Here is a 20276-nt window from a genome sequence, read left to right on the forward strand (position 1 = left end):
TTTGCCTAACTTTCTCTACTCATTTTCTGCAAAAATTATTTGAATAAGTTCTTGTTATTGCTCTGCTTCCTCCCCTCTAGAAAAGGACTATTTTCTGTTTAATTGATATCTATACAATCAACCGTCTGCCAGAGACCTCTTCCTTCCAAATTATTGGCTAACAAAGAGTCGACGATGTTTTGTAAACATGTTAAAATTTAATTGGCATATGATACAAATTTATTTCACATTACCTGTTTACTCTTCTTGGGCATTTGTCAGGCTTTATATCTATATCATAATGATAGATTTCAATTTTTGGAATGTCCACCTCAAAGAAGTTGGCCTGAAGCTTGATTGGTCGACCCATACTGCCAAAATCAGGTCTTGCAGGAGGTTTGAAGGTTGTCAGTGTCTGTACTGGTGGTGTTGAGGAAGATGGATCTAGATGAGAAATTGAATTGCACAACTTAAAAAGAGCTACCATATATTAATCAAAATTAACAATTTCTACCTTTTACACCAACACACATAAAACTTGGAATTTTTACTGAACCAATCTCATTTGTATTTACCAAAGACATGGATCTGGAGGATAGCAAGTTCAGGGAGGGATACAATAATAGCTTGGGGCATGTAAGCATTAAGTTTTAGAAGTCTTGCAAGAGACACTGTTGGATAAATCCTCCAGGACTGAATGAGATTTAATTAAGTGAATGTTGTTGGAAACGAGGGAGGTTGCAAGGGCTCTACCGTGGTCTTTGAATCTTCAGTTCCCACAGGTGAGAAAGCATTTCATAGACACAAAATACTCTGCAGATGCTGGGGTCAAAACAACACTCACAACATGCTGGAGGAACTCAGCAGGTCCGGCAGCATCCGTGAAACGATCAGTCAACATTTCGGGCCAGAACCCTTTGTCAGGACTGAACAGGGAAGGGGCAGAGGCCCTATAAAGAAGGTGGGGGGAGGGTGGGAAGGAGAAGGCTGGTAGGTTCCAGGTGAAAAACCAGTAAGGGGAAAGATAAAGGGGTGGGGGAGGGAAAGCAGGGAGGGGATAGGCAGGAAAGGTGAAGAAGGAATAGGGGAAAGCACAATGGGTAGTAGAAGGAGGTGAAACCATGAGGGAGGTAGTAGGCAGCTGGGGTATGGGGCAGAGTCAAACTGGGATAGGGGAAGGGAGGGGGAGGGAATTACTGGAAGTTGGAGAATTCAATGTTCATACCAAGGGGCTGGAGACTACCTAGACGGTATATGAGGTGTTGCTCCTCCAACCGGAGTTTAGCCTCATCATGGCAGTAGAGGAGGCCATGTATGGACATATCGGAATGGGAATGTGAAGCAGAGTTGAAGTGGGTGGCAACCAGGAGATCCTGTCTGTTGTGGTGGATGGAGCGGAGGTGCTCGATGAAGCGGTCCCCCAATCTGCGTCGGGAAAGAGGGCATTTGAGATGCCCTGGAACGGAAAGCCTCATCCTGGGAGCAGATGCAGCATAGACAGAGGAACTGGGAATTTTTGCATGTGGAAGGGTGGGTAGAGGTACAGTCGAGGTAGTTATGAGTCAGTGGGCTTATAGAAGATGTCAGTGGACAGTCTGTCTCCAGAGATGGAGACCGAGAGATCGAGAAAGGGGAGCGAAGTGTCCGAGAAGGACCAAGTGAGTTTGAGGGCTGGGTGGAAGTTAGAAGCAAAGTCGATGAAATTGACGAGCTCAGCATGGGTGCAGGAAGCAGCACCAATATAGTGGTCAATCTAGCAAAGGAAAAGTTGGGGAGCAGTACCAGTATAAGTTTGGAGCATAGACTGTTGCACATAACCAATGAAGAGGCAGGCTTAGCTGGGGCCCATGTGAGTGCCCATAGCTACACCCTTGGTCTCAAGAAAGTGGGAAGAGCCAAAAGAGAAGTCATTAAGTGTGAGTACCAGTTCCGCCAACCAGAGAAGGGTGGTGGTGGTAGGGAACTGGTGAGGTCTATTGTCCAGAAAGTAGCAGAGGGCTTTGAGACCTTCTTGATGGAGAATGGAAGTGTATAAGGATTGGACATACATTATAAAAATGAAGCAGTCGGGACTGGGGAACTGGAAGTTATTGAAGAGGTGGAGGGCATGGGATGTATCCCAGATGTAAGTGGGGACGGATTGAACCATGGGTGACAAAATGGAGTCCAGGTAGGCAGATACAAGTTGGGTGGGGCAGGAGCAGGTAGAAACTATGGGGCTACCGGAACAGTCAGGCTTGTGGATCTTGGGGAGGAGGTAAAACCGAGCAGTGTGGGGTGTGGGAATTATGAGTTTTGTAGCTGAGGATGAACTCCTTCTACTACCCATTGTGCTTTCCCCTATTCCTTCTTCACCTTTCCTGCTTATCCCCTCCCTGCTTCCCCTCCCCCACCCCTTGATCTTTCCCCTTACTGGTTTTTCACCTGGCACCTACCAGCCTTCTCCTTCCCACCCTCCCCCCCGACCTTCTTTATAGGGCCCCTGCCCCCTCCCTCTTCAGTCCTGATGAAGGGTCTTGGCCCAAATTGTTGACTGTTCGTTTCCACGGATGCTGCCTGATCTGCTGAGCTCCTCCAACGTTTTGTGCGTGTTGCTTTGACCCCAGCACCTGCAGAGTATTTTGTGTTTGCGGTGACAGGTAAATTATACTCTGGATCCAGCACATTATCCTCCGCAGCTTCCGCCACCTTCATCAAGATCCCACCACTAAGCACATCTTTCCCTCTCTACCCTGCTTCGTTTTCCACAGGGATTATTCCCTCCGCAACTCCCTGGTCCACACGTCCCTCCCCATGGATCTCCCACCCAGCACTTATCCCTGCAAGCATAAGTACTACACCTGTCCCTACACATCCTCTCTCACCACCATTCAGGGCCCCAAACAGTCCTTCCAGGCGAGGAAACACTTCACTTTTGAGTCTGTTGGGGTCATCTATTGCATCTGGTGCTCCCGGTGTGGTCTCCTCTACATCAGTGAGTCCCGACGCAGTTTGGGGGACTGCTTCGTCAAGCGTCTCTACTCCGTCTGCCACAACAGACAGGATCTCCCTGTTGTCACCCACTTCAACTCTGCTTCATGTTCCCATTCCGATATGTCCATACATGGCCTCCTCTACTGCCATGATGAGGCTAAACTCCGGTTGGAGGAGCAACACCTCATATACCGTCTGGATAGTCTCCAGCCCCTTGGTATGAACATTGAATTCTCCAACTTCCGGTAATTCCCTCCCCCTCCCTTCCCCTATCCCAGTTTCACTCTGCCCCCTCCCCCAGCTGCTTACTACCTCCCTCACGGTTCCACCTCCTTCTACTACCCATTGTGCTTTCCCTTATTCCTTCACATTTCCTGCCTATCCCCTCCTTGCCTCCCTTCCCCCACCCCTTTATCTTTTCCCTTACTGGTTTTTCACCTGGAACCTACCAGCCTTCTCCTTCCCACCCACCGCCCACCTTCTTTATAGGGCCTCTGCCACTTCCCTCTTCAGTCCTGACGAAGGGTTCCACGGATGCTGCCCGACCTGCTGAGCTCCTCCAGCGTGTTGTGAGTAAGGCATTTCATAGGCTGGTCCAGAAGATCAAAGCAAAAAAAAGGTCTTGGGTGGCAACATTTCTGAAGATCTATCCTGACACAAGTATGTTGAAGCAATTATGAAAAAGACATGCCTGTTGCTATATTTCATTAGGAGCTTAAGAATATTTGGTATGTCACCAGAGATTCCAGCAAATTGCCACAGGTTTACTATGGAAAGCTTTCTAACTGGTTGCATCACTGTCTGGCATAGAGGGATCAATACACACCTCTCCCACCCACCTTCCCCATCACCTAGTGTCAGCTATCCCCTGCAGTTGTATTCCTTCCCGCCCCCCCCCCCCACCTACCACCCCACCAGCCTCCGGGTCCAACATATAATTCTCCGTAACTTCCGCCACCTCCAACGGGATCCCACCACCAAGCACATCTTTCCCTCCCTTTCCCCCCCTTCTGCTTTCCGCAGGGATCACTCCCTATGCGACTCCCTTGTCCATTCGTCCCCTCTATCCCTTCCCACCGATCTCCCTCCCAGCACTTATCCTCACCACCATTCAGGGCCCCAAACAGTCCTTCCAGGTGAGGCGACACTTCACCTGTGAGTCGGCTGTGGTGATATACTGTGTCTGGTGCTCCCGATGCGGCCTTCTATATATTGGCGAGACTCGACGCAGGCCGGGAGACCATTTCGCTCAACACCTACGCTCTGCCCACCAGAGAAAGCAGGATCTCCCAGTGGCCACGCATTTTAATTCCATGTCCCATTCCCATTCTGATATGTCTACCCATGGCCTCCTCTACTGTAAGGATGAAGTCACACTCAGGTTGGAGGAACAACACCTTGTATTCTGTCTGGGTAACCTCCAACCTGATGGCATGAACAGTGACTTCTCTAACTTCCACTAATGCCCCACCTCCCCCTCGTACCCCATCCCTCATTTATTATTTTCTCTCTCTCTTTTTTCTCCTTCTGTCCCTCTCACTATAATTTCTTGCCCATCCTCTGGGCTCCCCGCCCCCTTTCTTTCTTCCTAGGGCTTCCGTCTCCAGCCTCGTATCCCTTTTGCCAATCAACTTTCCAGCTCTTAGCTCCATCCCTCCCTCTCCTGTCTTCTCCTATCATTTCGGATCTCCCCCTCCCCCTCTCAAATCTCTTACTATATTTTCTTTCAGTTAGTCCTAACGAAGGGTCTCAGCGCAAAATGACGACTGTACCTCTTCCTATAGATGCTGCCTGGCCTGCTGCGTTCACCAGCATTTTTTATAAATTAATCTGCCTCTCTCACCCTTTCATGAAGGGTGTTGCAAATTTTAACATACCATGAGAAAAATGTTCTCACCTCCTCACTAGTCATTTTGCTTTTCAGCTTAAATCTGCATTTTCTACTTAGAGACTCTTTCCATTTGTAACTATTTCTTCTTTACATAAACTGTAACTAAAACCTAGAATGTGCTTTAAGTAAATGTCATACTTGTTTTTTTCCTCAGTTAAAATGTCCTCTTGAAAAGTAACACTTACCAACTATTAAAAATCATGTAAACAGCTCTGCTATGAGCAAGCATATGCAACAAGCATTGCACACTGCCTCAATTATCTCTATTAACAGCACTCTTCAATTGTCCTTATCTAATTTTAAAGACCTGTTAATCCTGCCAGTGTCTTGCCTTATACACAATGATAAATTACTGTCTGATCTAAGAAACTACACACTCATGCTGTGTAAACACTTTAACCACAATTTGTTTATAAAATTACTTCAAATATATTGCTGGTATTCTCGTTTTATCTAATTAAACCATGTACTATGGTCTTTTTATTTCCCTACTCGAAAGGCAGCCTATCCCCACAATTCCAACCAGGGAATTCCTCAAAGGCCACCTACGGATAGTCTACCTCTCCCTTCAAGTGGTTGGTTATGTTCAGCACATTTGATTGTTTGTTTATTTATAGATACAGCATGGCATAGGCCCTTCTGGCCCTTCAAGCCATGCCACCAGCAACCCACCAATTTAACCCAAGCCTAGTAATGGGACAATTTACAATGACCAGTTAACCTACTAACAGGTACATCTTTGGACAATGGGAGGAAACCAAAGTACCTGGAGGAAATCCAAGAGTTCACAGGGAGGATGCACAAACTCCTTATAGAGGACATCAGCATTGAACTCAGAACTCCAATGCCCCAAGCTGTAACAGAGTCACAATAACCGTTACGATAAGATATTGAAGCAGAATTAGGCTATTTGGCCCATCGAGCCTGCTCCACCAATTCATCATGGCTGATCCATCTCCCTCTCAGCCCAATCTCCTGCCTTCTCACTGCAATCCTTTGTGTCCTGACTAATAAAGAACCTATCAATCTCTGCTTTAAATATATGCATTGACTTCGCCTCCACAGCCCCCGGTGGTAACAAATTGCGCAGATTCACCATTCTACGGCGAAAGAAATTCCTCATCTCCTTGATAAATGGATATCCCTCTATCCTGAGGCTGTACTCTCTGGTCCGAGACTCCCTCACCACAGGAAACATTCTCTCCACATCCACTTTATCGAGACCTTTCAATGAGTAGAAGCCCAGAGTCATCAATTGATCCTCACATAACCCTTTGTTCCTGGAATCATTCTCGCAAAGCTCCTTTGAACCCTCTCCAATGTCAATACATCCTTTCTTAAAAAGAAAGGGCCCTAAACTACTCACATGTGTTGGCACATGGCCAAGTGGTTAAGGTGTCAGTCTAGTGATCTGAAAGTTGCTAGTTCAAGCCTCAGCTGAGGCAGCGTGTTGTGTCCTTGAGCAAGGCACTTAACCACACAATACTCTGCGATGACACCGATGCCAAGCTGTATCAGCTCTAGTGCCCTTCCCTTGGCCAACATCGGTGGCGTGGAGAAGGGAGACTTGAAGCATAAGCAACTGCCGGTCTTTCATACAACCTTGCCCAGGCCTGCGCCCTGGAAACCTTCCAAGGCGCAAATCTATGGTCTCATGAGACTGACGGATGCCTATAAAAAACTGCTCACAATACTCCAAGTGGGGCTTTACCAGTGCCTTATAAAGCCTTAACACTACGCCCTTGCTTTCATATTCTAATCCTCTTGAAATGAATTGCATTTGCCTTCCTTGCCACCCACACAACCTGCAAATTAACCTTTAGGGAACCCTGCATGAGGATTCCCAAGTCCACTTACACCTCGGATTTTTGAATTTTCTCTCCATTTACCGTGGCTGCCTTCCCATAATCAAATGAAAATAAAAGTAAATGAATAGTACAAATAATGACTAACATAATAGAAATGTTGCCTGGATTGGGGAGCATGTCTTATGAGAATAGGTTGAGTGAACTCAGCCTTTTCTCCTTGGAGTGACAGAGGATGAGAGGTGACCTGATAGAGGTGTACAAGATGATGAGAGGCATTGATCGTGTGGATAGTCAGAGGCTTTTTCCCAGGGCTGAAATGGTTGGCACAAGAGGACACAGGTTTAAGGTGCTGGGGAATAGGTACAGAGGAGATGTTGGGGTAAGTTTTTTTACTCAGAGTGGTGAGTGCGTGGAATGGGCTGCCGGCAATGGTGGTAGAGGCGGATACAATAGGGTCTTTTAAGAGACTTTTGGATAGGTACATGGAACTTAGTAAAATAGAGGGCTATAGGTAAGCCTAGTAATTTCTAAGGTAGGGACATGTTCAGCACAACTTTGTGGACCGAAGGGCCTGTATTGTGCTGTAGGTTTTCTATGTTTCTGTGTAATTCTATATATAGATTTATTTGCATTGGAAATCTATTTTATTTGCATTGCAGGGAAGATTTCAAACCACCAAGTAGCTATATAAAGTCAACTGCAAACTCAAACTTTTCTGCACTAAGTAATTTAAGAAGTTCCAATCTATAATGTCTACACCCAAATCTAAAATGTTAAGTGTTGATGCTGCAGCTGGAGGGATAAGATGGAAAGGTGGGTGTGAGGAATCTATTCAAAGCAAAATGGCAAACTGCATGCCTGAATTTTAAAAACAATGGTCAAGCCTTCCTGTGCCCAGTAAGAAAATGGCAATGTGTATTTGTTTGCCACTGCTGCTAAAGGCTAGCACAGTAGTGAAGTGCTTAGCGCAATGGGTACAATTCCCACCACTCCCTGTAAGGAACTTATACCATTCTCCCCAGGACTCCAGGGTTTCCTCTGGGTGTTCTGGTTTCCTAACCACATCCCAAAGATGTACATGTTAGATTAATTGGTCACTTGGGTGTAACTGGGCTCCATGGGTTGGTTGAGCTTGAAACCATGCTGCATCGGTGGATAAATAAAGAATTGTCAGTTCTTCAACTGGAATAAAATATAAAGCAGGACTAAAACAAATCAAATATATAGTACAAAGGAATTCAGTTGTGGGTAAAGACAATGTCTTCAGTTCTAATGATAAGAATCATCCATTATCTGAAAAAAAAGTGCAAGGATCTCAACTTTATATCTTGAGAATGCTTCATGTTTAAGATCTTCCAACGTATAATGCAATGCAAAATGTAGTGGTTTAAACACAAAGCCACAGAAAGTGGGTATGTGGCTAGGAAAATATCCAGTCTAAAACACATTGATCAACAGCAAAGTTTACAGACATTTTATTTCCATACCACAAAATTATGCTGCATAAATATAATTTCAGGATGTAGAAAAATAAAACACAAAACAGACTCAGCATAACATTTCAAAACAGTAAATTGTAAATAAAAATAATGTGAAAACCCCCTGAATATCCTTCATATTTTAAAACAATAAAATCTCTCCAAAGATGTTAAAGTTGAAAGATATTTATTAAAATAATCCAAGCATACATTTTTCAGATGCCAGAGAATCTGTAATGCAGTTCTCAACTTTGCAATTATTAGCATAGCAAATATAATTGGTTAAAACTTCCATAGTCCTAAAGTCAGCAAACCAAAATGCATAACTAATGCACACAAGTAGTCATGCTTTTAAGCAGGTTCACAAAAGAGGAAGGTGAAGTGAAAGGTTTAGAAACCATTGAGTCTGTTAGCGAAAAGCAATTTTTTTTTTAAATCAAACATATCACCTAACAGATGAATTATTCAATTGTACAACCCATTCTGAAGTATTGGTAATTCTATGCACAGCGATAAGAACTAAAATAGCACCAATAAAATGCAAGGATCATTTTTATATCCTGAGAATGTGTCATGATTTTGAAGTTCCTTTTTAATTCTTTCTATCAACTTCATATAATAACCCTCTACTTGAGCAGTTCACAGTAATGTTATACAAGGTTGCAATGGCTCAACACAAAACCACAGAAAGTGGGTGTGCAAAAGAAGCTTTCAAGTCCTATATTCAAGTAGTTAAGTTTTAATACAAAAATACTGTGGGTGCTTGCGGAACATATGAAAATACTCAGTTTGTCTGGCAGCACTTATAAAGCATTCACATTCTTGTGTTTTAGATCGCAGCAAGAGAAAGGCCAGACTGTATCAGTCATATGACTAAGCTCCAATTTTTTTTTCAAATAACACCCTATTTGACCCAATAATAAAATATTAGCCAAACTGCACAGTAAGCCAGGCAAAAATAAGAGACTTGCAGGAACAGCCGTGAAAGATATTCACACTGCTGGCGAGTCTGCTTTTTTAAAAATTATACTCATTTTAAGCTTTCTGCAGAAGCCAAACATTAAGCTGGCAAGAACATTTATGGACTTTAATAAGGATTTTAACAAGGTCCTGCATGGCAGGTTGACCTGCAAGGTTAAGTTGCATGGAATTCAGAGGAGCTAGCGAAGTAGATTCAGAAATGGCTTGATAATAGGAAGCAGAAGGTACTGTTTGAAGGTTGACTCGCTGACTGGAGTCCTGTGGCTAGTGGTGTGCCCTGAGATTCAATGTCGAGACCTGTGTCATTCATTATTTATGCAAACAATTTGGATGAAAATGTACATGGCATGATTAGCAGGTTTGCTGATGACACTAAATTAGGGGCTCATGTTGATAGTGAAGCAGGTTACAATGAAATCTTGATAACTTAGAGAGATGGGCTGAAGAATGGCAAATGGAATTCAACTTGTATAAGAATGAGATGATATATTTTGGACACTCAAACCAGGTTAGTACCTATATAGTGAATAGTGGAGCACTGAGAGTACAAGTGCCCAATTCACTAAAAGCAGCTACACAAAGTAGACAGAGTGAAGAGGACAATTAACATGCTGGCCTTCATCAGTCAGGGCACCAAGGTTAAGAGTAGGGACATTACAGTATGCTGCAGTTATATAAGTCATTGAGATAACACTTGGGAGTATTGTATATGGAGTGTTGATTACAGTTTTGGTTACCTTGCTGTTGTGAAGCAGGAGAGGGCACAGTAGAGATTTATGAGGATGTTGCCTGGACTAGAGGACCTGAGCTACAGGTAGAAGATAGCCATGCTGCACCTATATTCCTTGAAGCATAGGAGAATGAGGGGTGATCTCAATATTATAATTAAAGTGAATGGTCACAGTGTCCAGCGTATTAGCAAGCAATCTATCTACTTCACAATCTACTTGATTCTTCAGTGCTTGCAAATTACAGTTAAGTCTCAAACTTTCCTTTTAACTTTGACAACATGTCCCATATCTGTATCAGCATTCCAACACCACCACTGGTTTCAATTACTATCAGCCTAACCAGTGATCTATACTGCCCCCAAAATGTGGCATCTGCAGTTATGCACCCCCATCACCGAAGACATGCCTTCTTCTCATTGCTGCCATCAAGGAAGAGATAGATGAGCCTGAAGAGACATACTCAATGTTTTAGGAACAACTCCCTCACAGCCATCTAAGAGGACAATGAACTCATGTACACTACCTCTTTTTTTGTTCTCTTTGTAATAAATAAATAAATAAATAAAAATATATATATATATACACACATATATATACATATATACACACACACACACAGATATTATTGTCATTTATACATTTCTATTATGTGTTGCAATGCACTGCTGCCACAAAACACAATTTCATAATGTATGCCAGTGATATTACATCTGATTCTGATACCCTTAACATCTGTAACTTCAATGCAGTAGCCATTCTTGGTACCTCTGCAAACACTGGAATGTTTGAGCATAGACTGAAGTTCTGTTATCACGTAGTACTCAACAATTATCAACAACACCAAGTATGGATTTCACCAGGAACTCAGCCTTGGGCCAAAAATGAACCAAAGGAATTATTTGCAGCGGTGAGATGATTACAATTGCCTTGACACCAAGGCAACATTTGACGAAGTGTGATATTACAAAATTCTAGCTCATTGGACATAAAAGGGATTCCGTTCTAATGACTCTGAAGGCAAACATTTTTGGAGATCAGTCATCCAGCCTAATGACATCAATACTGGGGTCCCTCATGGCCATCCTAAGCCCAGACAACTTCAGCTGTTCAATGATCTTCCTGTAATCATAAGCTCAAAGGTAGAGAATATTCACTGATGAATACAGTGCGTTCAATCACATTCACAACTTCTTAGCAACAAAGCAGTTCCATGCTTCTCTGAAACATTCTAAAAACATTCAGAACAACACACAAAATGCTGGATGAATTCAGCTGGTCATGCAGCATCTATGGAAATGAATTTTTTTTTAAATCGGCGTTTCCAACCGAGACCCTTCTTCAGGACTAGAAAGGTTAAGAAGCCACAATAAGGTTGTGGGGGAAGGGGAAGGAGTACAAGCTACATAAAGATAGGTGGGCAGGGGCTGGAGGAAATAAAATGAGAAGCTGGGAGGTGATGGGTGGAAAAGCCAAAGGTTCAGAAAAGCAAACCAATAGGAGAGTAGAGTCTACCATGAGGGAAAGAGAAGGAGGGGCACCAGAGGGAGATGATAAGCAGATGAGGAAAAAAGAGGCAAGAGGGGAACCAGAGTGGGGAATTCAAAAAGATAAAAGGAGGAGTGGAAAAATTAATGTTCATGCCATCAGGTTAGAGGCTACCCAGACGGAATATGAGGTGCTGTTCCTCCAACCTGGGGGTGGCCTCATCATGACAGCAGGGGAGGCCATCGGCCGACATGATGGAATAGGAATGAGAAATGGTTGACCACCAGGAAATCCTGCTCTTTGCGGATGGAGTGAAGGTGCCTGACAAAGTGATCCCCAGTCTCTCAGGTGTTGCCAATGCAGAGGCGGCCACATCAGGAGCACCAGACACGGTAGATGACTCTAACAGATTCACAGGTGAAGTGTGTTGTCACATACAAGGACTGTCTGGGGCCCTGAATGGAGGTGAGAGGGGAGATGAATAAGCAGATGCAGCACTTCTGCTTGCAGAGTTAGATGCCAGGAGGGACATTAGTGGAGAGGGACTTCTGGATAAGAGAATCATGGAGAGCAATCCCTGTGGAAAGTGGAGAGTGTTGGTGGTGAGGGAGTGGGGAGAGGTAGACGTGTTTGGTGGCATGATCCCATTGAAGATGGGGGATGTTGCAGAAAACGACGTACGGAGTCTCATGGGGTGATAGGTGAGGACAAGAAGATCTCTGATGAGACGGTGGGGAGATGGGTGAGGGCATATGTCCAGGAAATGGAGAAGATGCAGGTGAAAGCAACATCAATAGTGGAGGAAGTGAAACCCTGGTCTTTGAAGAAGGACATCCCTGATGTTTTGGAAAGGAGTGCTTCATCCTGGGAATAGATGTGGTGGAGATGAAGGAATTGAGAGAAAGGATGACATTTTTACAGGAGACAGGTGGGAAGAGGTATAGTCAAGATAGTCATGGGAGTCAGTACGTTTACAAAAGATCTTGGTAGATAGTTTGCCTCCAGAGATGGAGACAGACATACTGAGAACGGGGAGAGAGGTGTCAGAATTTGGACCAAGTGAATTTAAGGGCAGGGAGTAGGGCGACTGGTTCCACCAGATGGAGGGTGGTGGTGGAGGTGGAGGGTAACTAGTCTGGTCTGTTGTCAAGAAAGCAGAGAACTTTAAGGTGGTCTTGATGGGGGGATAGAAGTGCACATGGGCTGACTATCCATGGTAAAACTGAGGCAATCAGAGCCAAGGAGTTAAAAGTTGCTGAGGAGATCAGGAGTATGTGAAGTGTCATGGATGTATATATCCATTCCTTCATATCAGAGAGTCTAAATTCTAGAACCCCCTCATTAAAAACTCTGCAGTAGTTTAAGGTGGCAGCTAACCACCCACCACCTTTTCAAAGACAATTAGAGATAGGCAAAGTCAGATAAAATAAAGAAAGCATATTTGCAAACAGCAAGAAAATGATCCTTTTTGATCACACTTTACTGCCCTTTGTATCTTATCCAAATTCATCTCTTTTCTGGTTAGAATCGACTAGCTTATTCATATAAGAGTCTGACAGAATTCCTGAATGCATACCCAAAACATTTCAGTATTTGTTTTAGCAATAAAAATCCAGTTCTGTGACCACTGCAGGCATGTTTTCTTGATAAGTTTTCACTACATCCTTTTCAAGTCATAAAACATTTCCCATGGAATTTTTAAAAAAAAATACAATTCAGATACAAAGCTGTATTGCCTCAGTTCTGGAGCTTGTCCACAGCACCTTTCATGCAAAATTTCTGGTTCTTGTCAGCAGACATTGGGTTAATGTGCTGAGGCACGAACACCAACAAGGTGAAACTTCAGTGTCCAAACAGAACTGGATACTATTTCAGAGAGGCACCTGAGCTTAGAGATCCAACAAATCAATCAGATGTCACTTACTAGTTCCAGATAATTATTAGCACTTGGTTACTGCAAACTTCTTCCAAAAGTAATCACATTATTTAATTTGGGAAAAAGTCCATAAAGTTAATATAATTTAAAAAATAAAATTAAATAGCACTGTATCGTAAACACAGGAAAGAGACCCCAAAATATTAAGCAGATATAAATGCAAGATGACTGAAGGACAAAAAGAAATAGGATCACAGGTTAAGAATGTAAAAATAACAAATTTCATGAATTAATTTTGCTTCATGTCAAATCCAGGTGATATTAAGAGCAGCAAATTAGTACAAGGCCAGAATGAATCCAACTCCAACTTTCAGGATAAATCTTTAAAAATTTTACCATAAATAATATTACTGATGTAGCAACATAAATAACCTGGCTGATAATATCAACAAAAGCACCAAAATCAGTGCAGTAAAAATTTGATCATCCAGCAATAATTAAATCCAGCACCATAAACTACTTTTACTGTTGTTAATTTACTATGTGCCTTGTTTATTGAGTACGCATTTTAAAAAAGGATCCACACTGTATTCAAGCTTCTTACGCTCACCAGTTACTATAATTTTGATAATACACATTTCTCTTTACCTTCATTTGAGTACAAATATGGACTAGACCTGTTAAATATTAACAGCAGCAAAATCCAACCTTGACTAAGAGAGACTATGGGACCAATTTTAAAAAATAGAAGCTTTATTATAAACAGACTGATGATAACTCTTCGAATGGCATCTACAATGCTGTTTCAGGATTCTCATGGCAGTTTCCCATGCAACACTGGCAGGCACTTTAACGTCATTGCTTTTTACCATGCAGTCGTCTAGGTATAGCAGCAATTCACACAAACTACTTCCAATTTATTGGAGTACACTCAGTACTTACAACATGGTTTCCTTTACACTCAATAAGCCAAATACAGATTGGCTGACCAATCACTGTTCAGTTGACAAGGTCAATACTGATTTTTCAGTTGCTTGTGTAAACTCATCTTGTATCTATGGGTGATATAGCCCTCCTAATTCATTGCATTTCAGATATGCTATTTTATTCCCTCACTGCATATGTGGCTATACTTTTCATAGAAACATGGAAAACGTACAATGCAATACAGGCCCTTCAGCCCACAATGCTGTGCTGAACATGTACTTACTTTAGAAATTACCTAGGGTTACCCTTAGCCCTCTATTTTTCTAAGCTCCATGTACCTATACAGAAGTCTCTTAAAAGACCCTATCGCATCTGCCTCTACCACCATCACTGGCAGCCCATTCCACCCACTCACCACATTCTGCGTAAAAAACTTACCCCTCTGTACCTACTTCCAAGCACTTAAAACTATGTATGCCCTATCGTGTTAGCCATTTCAGCCCTGGGAAAAAGCCTCTGACTATCCACACGATCAATGCCTCTCATCATCTTACACACCTCTATCAGGTCACCTCTCATCCTCCGGCACTCCAAGGAGAAAAGGCCACTCATTCAGTTTCAAATTTTTTTCTCTTCTGCTTTTAATTGCTGTTTTTAAATTAATTGTTACCTTGACAACTTTGTCACTCTTACTCTATTCTTTCCAATTGCATCCCCACCCCTTCACAACACTACACTTCAATTTGCAGATGATCTAAATATACCAACATAAAAAAAATTTTTAAATAAACTATTGGAACAAATCAACAGATCAAACAGTATCTGTGGAGAAAAAATGGTCAATGCCTCCAGTACAGACCGTCATTTGAGACAAAGCTTAGACTGTCTAGTGAAGGGTGAGTCAACGGTTGATGGGTAATAAAGCAGAATCAGATGGGTGGGGGAGGGCAAAGGGGAAAATGATGGACAATTTGAGCCAGGTAGGAGAGGGGAGACAAAGGGTAAGAGTAAGAGCTACTAGGTGATAGGTAGAACCAGACTGGTGGTGGGGTGGGGGGAGGGGATTGAAGGAAAGGTGAGCCAAGGGATAAGAAAAACAGTGTCCTCTGAATCCTCTCCAGTATAATCACATTCTATCAGAGTTGTACAGCACAGAAACAGGCACTTCGACCCAATTTGTCCATGCTGACTGTAATGCCCATCTACGCTGACCATGTTTCTCAACACCTTTTCCTCCAATTACCTGGTCAAATGCCTTTTAAACACTAACTGTATCTGCCTCATTCCATATAACCATCAAGCAGAGTGAAAATATGCCCTCAGATCACCTTTAAATTTTTCTCCTCTCACCTTAAACCTATTCTCTCTAGTATTAGACACCAAGGGAAAAGATTGTCTATCTCACCCATCTATGCCTCTTTCAGGTTACACATCCTCTCCCTTGTGCCCCACTAGTCTCCTTTTTCCAAGAGGAATAAGCTACTGGTCCATACAATCTCTCCTTGTAAATAAGGCCCTCCATTCCAGGCAACATCATGGTGAATTTCTCCTGCAGAATTTCTAATACTGTACTTTCTACCATGTTTGTTCTGTAATGTAGCATGCAGCCTGCCAATGTTTTGTATACCTACAACATGACATGCCAACTCTGATGCAGTAATACAATGAAATTGTGGAATAAACTTTCAACTTTAGAAATCATTCTCACAATTACATACTACAGGTCAACCTTCTATAATCCGGCACCATTGGGACCTGAGGAGTGCCGGATTCGTGAAAATGCCAAACTACAGAAGGACCACATTAAGCAATAGCTAACCTCCTCATCATACTTTTAAAATATCATGTAAATCAGTACAATTTTAGATAATAATGAAACAGAAATATTAAATGAGTAGCAAGTGAAATTTTAATAAAGTAATATACTGTACAGACACAGATAAAATAAAGGGTACAGGTAAACGGACAGGAATTAACTGATACAGAACAGTTGAGCATTTCTGTTTCTAAGTCAGACGTTTAATATACCCTCAGGCAAAGTTACATGCCTGCAACTGTGGAGTTGTCAGGATCATCAACATCTTCATCTTGAAAAATGAGTGAAGCATCAGGAACTGGTGCTGAAACTAGCACAACAGTTTCTTCAAAAACTGCTGATGTTGGTGGCAGCACATCTGGGTGAGCAGAAGCAGAAGTCGGGGAAGGGAGGTCTTCTATATATCACATTTCACGCAACCGCCAGGTGGCCGGAGATTTGGCGCCGGATTCTTCCCTCTTCACTTGCAGTTACTGAGGGAATCCTCGTTAGTTTCTTTTCCTCCGCTTAGTAATATGCTTAAATTCAGCGGGTCGCCATGCCTGATCTGAGGTCGTAGGCAGAAGAGAATGGAGCGCCGGCCGGGTGACGCTGGAGGGTAGTGCGTGACTGCCGGCAAGTGGGCGAGAAGGCCGACCGACCCAGCGCACGCCAGCTCCTCTGCCGCTGGCGGGTGATACGGGTAGGTGCCGGTCGGCTGCACCTCACGCAAATGATATTAATAAATGCAGGAAAACAAGCAGGAATCGCCTGTCTGTGCTTACAAGAGCGCGCCAACACGTGAACATATCTAGTGCAACCAAAACAATGCGCAGCAGATTGGTATGGTGGCCCAGGAAATTTGAAATTACAGTTGCACGGAAAATTTATAATCAGTGTCGATTATCGAAGGAACCGGATTACAGGTAGCCGGATGAGTGAAGATCAACTGTACCTTGTATGTAATCATAATGAATACAATTTATAAAGTTGAAAGTTTATTCCACAATTTCATCTTATTATTGATCATGAAATTCATCAACACCTAATTTACTCTATCCATTGCTACCAGATTCTGTACATCGTCAATTAAGTACATATTTTCCATAGACAGCATAAGAAACATCTTTAGGGTGCAAAGTAGTGGATGACTTATGAAAGTAATGACCAAGGTTTTAGGTTCCATCACCTACATTCACGTACCATCTTTCATGTAGTTAAAAACACTTCAATATCCTCATCAGAAAACTCAGAAATAAAATTTGCGTAAAGATTTACACAAACATTTACAAGAAAATACAGTGCACTTATCCAATCATTCAAAGAATTAGGAGAAAGGGAAGATCGATCTGGCTAGCAACTGTAGGATGGTGGAAGTAAGAGATGCTGTAAAGTCTCCAGCAAGGGTTAAGGGATGTCGGAGGCAGAGTTTTCAGCCATAAAGAGATAATTACAAATGTGAGATTTTAATTTTGTTGTACTGGAACCTATATAGGTCAACGAGACAAGGGCTGAGTGGTGGGCAGCACATGGCCCACATAAATTATCCCTATTATCTGACAAAAGTAAATAATGGTATTCGGGCATTGGGTCATTTCTAAAAAGTTAAAAATAGATATGCAAGCCCTCTCTTTTCATGCAAGTACTTGTAGGGGAAACAACATCATTTGCAGCTGACAAGTGTTATGAAGGCTTTTAAACGAATTAGGGGAAAATGGTACACTGAGCGGGCAAATGCAGATTAAATAATACTAACAATTTGAGGCAATGTGGTTAGGTATACAGGTATAAAGCTTTTAAGTGGGTCAAATTCAAATAAGTCTAATCAAAATGACCCCAAATCCTAGGTTTTATCGATGGGAATAATAAAGACAAACAGATATATACTGTAAATAGCAAATATTATTTTCTAAAGTCAACTTATTTCTTTTCCCCTAAAGGCTACAACTGGTTGAGTTTTGGTAGTCCATTTTAGAAAAGATGGAAAAGGCCACAGATTTATTATTTGAGATTTATTTAAAAATTTAGTTGTGAACTTTTAAAATAAATGTTAAAAATTTCAAATTGGTTTTGCTACCAATAAACTACAGAGAGTTTCAATAACTAATTGAATAATAGTCAATTAAAACAGGTCCTTTGGCCCACCAATTCCAACCTTTGAACTCCCATCTACAATCCCATATTGAAAAATTCTTCCCACATTCTCAGCAGCTGATCCCAGATTCTACCACTTACCTACACACTAGGGGGCAACCTACAGTGGCCAGTGAACCTACCAACCCACACATCTCTGTGATGTGGGAGGAAATCTCAGCACCAAGAAGAAAGAAAGAAACAAATATACAAATTGCACACAGACGGCACTGGAGATCAGGATCAAATCCAGATCACTGAGAGTGACAGACAGCAGCAGGTCGATTAGCTGTACCACTATACACCTCCACTACCTCCCCTCTCCCCAACCCATCCAGGTATAAAATTTAGTCAACAACAATGGAATAAACAGGGTCATAGCCTGAGGAACAACAGGCGTGAAACTTAGAATCAGAATTAAGAAAATCTTCACCAGAGGGCAATGAATATGTGGAATTTTCTATGAGATATGACAGTTGAGATCATTAATATATACATTTCTTAATGCCAAAGGGATTGCGTATCAAAGAGAATATTCGGTTATTATTTACTACTCCACTGAATGGAGCAGTAACACTGCAAGACTGAAAAGTTTATTCCTCTTGTTCCTATTACCTATGTTTCTGTAATTTATAGAGGTCTGTGACACCATTTTGGAAATTGTGGGATGGGCAAAATACAAGTCTCATTTCTCAATGGAAATTGATAAAAATTCATAACTAAGTAATATTCTAAAAGATTATGTAGTAGATTAAAAATGCCACTGTTATGGTATTTGAAAATACCTATTTCTGTACAGCATCAGAAAGATAATTAGACAAGAATTGCTGACCTTTCTAACACTATGCCAGAATATACAAAACTAGATATAATTGGATTCCTCTACTCTACCCGAATTTCCTTTGAAATAAAAACAGTATCAAAGGTAACAGCGAGTCAAGCAACATCTGCGGGGGAGAGATAGGAGGAAATGTCAATGTTTTAACGTTAAGTTCAGCTTTACACCTGAAAGGTCGACAATTTCTCCCACCACCACAGATGCTGCTCGATCTGAGTTGCTGCAGAATGTTTTGCTACAGATTCCAGCATATTCTGCCCTTCTTTAATAGATGCTTTCACCAAGTGTCAAATTATTGTTTCATGATGTGAATTCAGTAATATCGCATTTCCCTATTCTCTTCCTGTAGCGCACACAATAACAGTACAAGAAACCTATAACTTCTTATTCATGAAACATCCAATCCAGTTTATTTACATTATCTAAATTAACATGGGTGAAAGAAAAAATATTGTTGACGTCAAATCATGAATTTCAAGTTAAAGTGTGAGGCAAACAGAAGAGTTTGGACACGGTGAAGCCATCAGAGCATCCGATAACTCCACGCCACACTCCTTCACTGAAAACAACAGAACCTCTCCTCTCTGCAATACCCAATTTGGAAATCAAAAATTAATTTCAAACCTCAGAATAAGAAGCTTTAAATCCTTCTAAATTTCTGCATACACAATAAAGAACCAACAGCAAGATTTTGGCATACCTGATAAAGGTCAAGGCAAGAATCATATACAATTCACCAGTTCCTTTTGCCACCTATATGACCCGATTCCGAGGCTTCGCTGAGGCCTAGTACAAACCCAACCAGGAGACAGGGAGACAGAAGCACAAACCCCTCCCTCCGCCTCAAACCAGCGAAAAGAAAACATGGGAACCATTTTACAAACATAACGGTAACTCACCGGGCTCGGCTGCTGAATACATGATCGGTTTGGCCGGGATGGAGGCAGCTGGAAACTGGAGGCGAAGCGAGGATGGAAAATTATATCACCGACAGGAGCAAAAGACGCATGAGAAAAACACGGGGGGAAAGAAAGAAAAGAGAGAAAACATTAATAATCCCCGACGGGAAAACAAGTAGAAAGATCCGGGGGAGAAAAGGAGAAGGGCAGGGATAGAGGCAGACAGCCCGACACTCGCCGCTCGCTGGCCGATCGCTCCACACACGGGCGAGAGGGCGGGCCCGAGACGCGACGTCATCGCGACAAGCGCTCCTCGCGCCTCCAGAGCGCGCGCCCGCCACTCGCTCCAGGCGAGAGCGCCAAACGAGGAGTGGCGTCCGCGAAGACGGTGGAGGTGGGTTGGGGGCGGGGTAAAGGAATGTGCGTGCGTAGTGGGGCGAAAGAAAGGGGAGTAGAGGTAGAGAAAGTGAGTGCCCCGTAAG

The 20276-nt window shown here is 42.5% G+C and overlaps 1 protein-coding gene across 1 annotated transcript in view; it reads right to left on the reverse strand.

Annotated features, from left to right (window-relative positions):
* ago2 (argonaute RISC catalytic component 2) overlaps positions 1-20050 on the reverse strand; it is a 90364-nt gene extending 70314 nt beyond the window's left edge. The window contains exons 1-2 of the mRNA XM_072259372.1: positions 19795-20050; positions 234-423 (exon numbers count right to left, since the gene is read on the reverse strand). Of these exons, the coding sequence (XP_072115473.1) occupies positions 234-423; positions 19795-19816 (212 nt within the window). The 5' untranslated portion in view covers positions 19817-20050. The remainder of the gene's footprint in view (positions 1-233; positions 424-19794) is intronic.
* Positions 20051-20276: the final 226 nt, after the last annotated feature.

The sequence above is a fragment of the Mobula birostris genome, chromosome 1 (assembly GCF_030028105.1).
Source record: "Mobula birostris isolate sMobBir1 chromosome 1, sMobBir1.hap1, whole genome shotgun sequence".
In the NCBI taxonomy this organism is placed as follows: Eukaryota; Metazoa; Chordata; class Chondrichthyes; order Myliobatiformes; family Myliobatidae; genus Mobula; species Mobula birostris.